This window comes from Entamoeba invadens (assembly GCF_000330505.1).
Source record: "Entamoeba invadens IP1 unplaced genomic scaffold scaff_1105074726617, whole genome shotgun sequence".
NCBI lineage: Eukaryota > Evosea > Mastigamoebida > Endamoebidae > Entamoeba > Entamoeba invadens.
Genome location: NW_004440240.1, coordinates 79,512 through 85,116, shown reverse-complemented (window position 1 = coordinate 85,116; position 5,605 = coordinate 79,512). Strand labels below are relative to the sequence as shown.

At 33.0% G+C, this 5,605-nt stretch overlaps 2 protein-coding genes across 2 annotated transcripts; both read right to left on the bottom strand.

Annotated features, from left to right (window-relative positions):
* Positions 1–894: 894 nt before the first annotated feature.
* Positions 895–2,182, bottom strand: EIN_193350 (serine/threonine protein kinase, putative; the record flags this gene model as incomplete). The annotated part of the gene is made up of 2 exons (XM_004255409.1): positions 895–1,850; positions 2,029–2,182. The coding sequence occupies 2 exons, from the start codon at positions 2,180–2,182 to the stop codon at positions 895–897; spliced, it is 1,110 nt and encodes a 369-aa protein (XP_004255457.1).
* Positions 2,183–2,509: 327 nt separating this feature from the next.
* EIN_193340 (BiodegRadative arginine decarboxylase, putative) lies at positions 2,510–5,062 on the bottom strand (the record flags this gene model as incomplete). The annotated part of the gene is made up of 1 exon (XM_004255408.1): positions 2,510–5,062. One exon carries the CDS (start codon positions 5,060–5,062, stop codon positions 2,510–2,512), a length of 2,553 nt encoding a protein of 850 aa, XP_004255456.1.
* Between the last annotated feature and the right edge of the window lie 543 nt (positions 5,063–5,605).

Sequence of the window (5,605 nt, the reverse complement as noted above, 5' to 3'; positions counted from 1 at the left end):
TTGTTGTTTGTTGTTTCACTTTTGAGTAATAACAAAAAACGCATTTCCATTCAAAATATTTTGTAAAAGTAATATTTCATATTTTTTATATTTTTTTGAAACGTGAATATGAACTGTTTTAAATTGTAAACAATTCAATTTAAAATTTTATTGAAAAAAATAACCTTATATAAATTCAGTTTTAATATAAAACAACAAATCATATTAAGTTTTAATAAAAATTACATCAATATAACAATTTAAATACACTCAAAACATTATTAAAAATAAAATGACTGACCAAAATTAAATACACAACATTTTATTTTTGACCAATTTTCCAAAACTTTATCAAAAAAAACAAAACATTATTTATTATATTATTATATATATTTTATCATCAATATAATCATAAACTGAATATGAATATTACAATTTAAATAAATAATAACCATTTAATAATTGTGTAATAATTATTTTTCATATTAATAGTGAGCATCACTTTGTAACGAAATGAAACAAATTCAAATGTTAAATAGTTTTAAAAACGATATAAAAATAATAAGTCTTTTAGAAATTGTATTTGTGTGAATAACTGAATATACTGAATCATTCCAAAATAAGTAAACAATCTATTTTATTATTACAAACGAATTTTTGTTTCAATGAAAAAAATATGTTTTTATTATTTGTAGTGTTTAAATATACAGTTGAGTGTAAGAAAATTAATACAATATATTTTTAATAATATTTAATTTTAATATAATTTAATTAAAAAACAATTCGATTCAATAAAATAAAAATATCTTCGATTAATAACATTTAGTATTCTCTTTAAATGTTATATTATTACGTTTTTTATTGTTTGCTTGACAAAATCAATTTATTTCATATCCACACTTTAATAATGTTAAGTTAATGAATTATATGATTAATAGCATCGATAATTTTATCAATCTCAACTCTGTTATGTGGGTCTGTACACCACATCTTTTCTATGATATCGAATTCTTCATTCCCTATATTCTGATTCTTTTCGAGATGTTTTCCGCTTGTAACAAAGTCTGCGATGCTCCAGGCATATTGAAATTTATTTTTAGGATATGCATCTCCCCAATTAAATGTTTCATACATCGTAATAGCGAATGAGTATATGTCTGACGGCATTTTGTACTTCTCTCGATTTAAGACTTCAGGCGCCATGTACTTTGGTGTCCCAATACCTTTCGTGAATGTCATATTAGTCATCATCATATTAATGTTTCTTGCACTTCCAAAATCAGTTAATTTGGCATTTATTTCGTCATTCATTTCAAGTGAAAACACGAGTAAATTGTCTGGTTTAATATCTCGATGTACAATGCCATTGTTATGTAAAAACGATATTTCCTTTGCCATATCCAATATGAATTTTCTTAATATTGTGATATCGGGTTTGGTGTTATTTATATCGGTATTCAATTCCCTTTTTGACGTACTTTTTGAGCCGTTCTGAGATTTTTTCATAAGATCATGTAAACTCCCATATTTCGCGAATTCGGTGACCAAACAGATTTTCTTTGGTATAAAGACTGCGCCATAGAAGTGGATGATGTACTCACTTCGGAATTTGTCCAACATAGAAACTTCCTTTTCAAATTCTTCCACCGACTTATTATCATCTGTGACACTTTTAAGTCGTTTAATGGCAACATCTTGTTTTCTAAAAGTGCCCTTGTATACAATCCCAAAACTTCCTTCGCCAAGTTTGACATTTTCTAACAACTCGGAATTGTTCAATTTAGTCGTCAAAATGGTTTTTGCTTTAATTTTGATTTTATTTGTAATTTGTTCGCCTTTTTTGATATCGAGTGAGATACACAAAATTTCATCTTAAATTTGACATGTGCAATTTGGCTTCAAAAAGACTTCAAATTCGCACGCCTCGTTATTCTTTAGTGTCACAAGGGAAGGCACCGTTCTAATGGAATACAACTCGCAGCCTTCAATAACACTAAATTAATTTTTTTTGCTTGTTTTTAGAAATGTTACCAATACATGGCAATGCACGCGTCTCGCTGTCTACTGGAATATCAGTACTTGCAATTCCACAATTTGTGTCACTCTCAAATTCAATTTTGTTCAAATTCGAAACTATATTCGAAGACATTTCACCAAACGTAATGTTTGACTTATTCATGTTAAATATACAGACCGTTTTCATCTCTTCTTTCTTCTTTTTGTGTTGGAGAATAAGATAGATGACAACAGTAGCTATTACTATAATTATAACAATTAAAACTATTATAATAACTATAACAGGTAGACCGATTTTTAAAAAGTATTTGTTGTCTTCCAAACATGAAAGTCCGTCATTAGATATTTTGTGTTTGATATCACATTTTACACAAAAGTTGTTTTTAGTAGAAACGCAATATTTGATCCAATTACTATATATAGATTTATAGTTAAAACTGAACTATACGTTTTCCTTTCAGACGATTAAAGAGTTATTTTATATCACTAACAGAATTGTATTAAAAAATAGTACTTATTCTTTCAAACATGGTATAAAGAAGTTATTATTCTTCTTCACCAATCCATGCACTTCGAATTCATAACCGGGCCATCTCTCCTCGAAGTGAGCCAATGCGATCATCATGTCTGTATGCAACTGGTCGAATATTTCTCCAGGCATAATAGTTGGGATTCCCGGTGGATAATTGACACAGAGTAAAGCTGAGACTCTTCCTGTTAAATTCTCCACTTTGACCCACTCGACTTCGTCACTAATAAGTGCATTAGACGCGACAAAAGGTGAACAGGCGACCTCTGGCAGATTCCCCGAGAACGTTGCGTTTTCCATTTCCTGCATTTTCTTTATTTCAGGGTTCATCATATTGCAGAAGTCCTTCAGTCCGACATTTTCCGAGTCGAGGGACTTCTCCTGTGTGAACACGTACTTCAGTGGTGTGTTTGTGTCGTACAACTTCTTAAATTGTGTCAGCGCGGTGATTAAAGTTGCGGACTTTCCTCTTCTGCTGCCGACGGTGAAGAGTGAGAGCATAGTGTAATACCCCATCTTCTCCATAATAATGCCATTCATAGCTAAGAATCGACAGACTACACACGCCGGTATCTCTATATCCAAATCCTCGTCTACAGTCAATATATTCACTTTAAGTGGGTCTAAGAGGTATTGGTTCTTCCCGATATTAGGAAAGCCATGCCACGCGTCTGGGCCACTTGGGGGAAGGATCCAGTAATTAGTCTCATAGATGTTCTTCTTCCCCGAAAGAATGTCACTGGGCTGCCACACATTAAAGAACCAGCCCTCGCCAGACTCTTTAAATTCACTTTTGACGCGCGCCATTGCACAGCGGAATGAAATAACTTCTTTTAAGACGTCGTCTAAAATAGACTCCCCGGAGATGTCCATAATAGCAGAGGACATGTCTAAAGACGCGATTAAAGAGTATTGTGGGGATGTTGTTGTATTAGCTTGGAAGTATGTATTGAACTTATCAAATTTGAATGGGTCCGTCGAGTTTCTGACGTGGACCATAGAGCACTGTGATAACGCGGCAAGGACTTTATGAGTACTTTGCGTGGCATATATAGTCCCTTTGAATGAGTTTGGAGTCATACTCCTTCGAACTTCTTCATCTTCGTCAGTGTCTTGAAGTGCTGAACTTCCGTGGAAGAGACTCTCGTCGTTCTCGTCGAACTTGTCGAAGAAGTCTTTGTTCATCGAATGGAAAGAGGCGTAAAAGGGGTGGAAGTGAGCATAAGGGAACCAAGCCTCATCAAACATAGCATTCTTAGCATCTAATTGAGTAAGACTTTGAAGGACTTTATTAACGTTATAACAGATCCCGTCATATGTACATTGAGTTAATACAAACAACTGAACACCGTCGTCGATATCCCCTTTATTAAAAAAATTCATTTTACTCGCTTTTTGTGTCACATTTTTAACAGAGAACTCTGAGAAGGGGATTGGGCCTATTATACCATACTTGTTTCGAACAGGAGACAAATAAACAGGCTTGTAGTTCCCAGTCATAATCGCTTGCATCGAAGATTTGTGCGCGTTGCGGTCTAAGACGACGACTTTGCCGGAAGGGACGGTGCCTTGGAAGACCATCTTATTTGCTGTGGAAGTCCCGTTTAAGACGAAATAAGTGAATTCGCTGCCAAACACTTTAGAAGCGTATTTCTCGGCTTCTCCGATAGGTCCCGTGTGATTTAAAAGACTCCCAAGTTCACATACAGAACAACTCAAATCACTACACAACATGTTCTCCCCATAGAAATCATAAAAGAACTTCCCAGGTGGACTACGAAGGTACGCGACACCACCCATGTGCCCAGGAGAGTGCCAGGAGTACTTCCCCTGATTCAAGTATTTGACAAGGGCCTTGAAAAAGGGAGGAAGAATGTCTTCGATGTACTCGGAAGCTTGCGTGACCATCCGTTTGGCTACAAAAGTGGGTGTTTCCTCACCTTTCCAGAAATATGCCTCAATGGACTCGAGTACTTGAATAGGTAGTCGTTCGATGAAAAGTCGCTCGGTGTATAAAAAGATGAGAATCTTCCTGTTAATCGACTTAAAAGTTCGAATGGCAGTCAGCGGAGACGGGACGACCTTTAATTGATCTTTTTCCATCACTTTCAGAAGCTCTTCGTGCGTCTCAACTTTCTGAAGTTCACTGATTTTCGCGTCGGGATAGGAGCGAGGGACGATAAGGGTATAGCCCTCCTCTTCTAAATGCATTAAAGGCGTTTTGGCCTGTAAAAACGGGTCTTTTTCTGTCGCGGGAAGAACTAACACTTTGTGGTCAAAGATCTGTGAAGTGAAAGGAAAAAGAAATTTTCTGAGCTTGTCTTTACACTTTTGGTACTCACTATCCCAATCGAAAAAAATGGCGGAAATTTCTATAGTTCTTTTGAGTTCTTCATATGCGTCGTGAAGGTTATGTGTGATTATGGGAGTGGCACCAAGACGGATTACTTCATCACGAATTAATTGAAGTGATTGAGGAAGTGGTTTTTCTTCATCTAAAGATGTTGTAATCAATATTTTAATTGGAAATGGATGCATTTCTTGTGTTTTTTTATTATTCAGTTTGAGGTGTTTAATTCAAATTTTTTAAGTTTTAAATACTCGATTAATGAGCTCAATAAAATCGTTCGCCATTTTATTTATTTTCAATGTAAAAACATTGGATGTTGTGTGTTAAGGTGAACAGTTTTTAATATTTGGTGTCTTCTTTTGTTTTAAAAAAATTATAAAAATATAAATTGTGATTTTAATCACTAATATTTGTGACTTAATATATTTTTTTTAATAAAAATAAAGTTAATTGTGTTTAGTTTATTTTAAAATATATTAAAATATATTAATATAAATCAAACAATAAGAATAAATATGTTTTTATTAAAATTAAAATGAAAAAATTTCAAAAATAATTTTAAACTAAAAATATTAAATAATTGTTTAGTATTAAAAAATTGTGAGAAAAATTCAACCAATTTAAAAAAATATTTTTTTGATTTTTAATTCATTTATTTTTCATTTCTGTGCTTCATCTTTTCAAATAAAAAATATATTGGGAGTTTTAATAAACTTTATAGTTTTTTATTA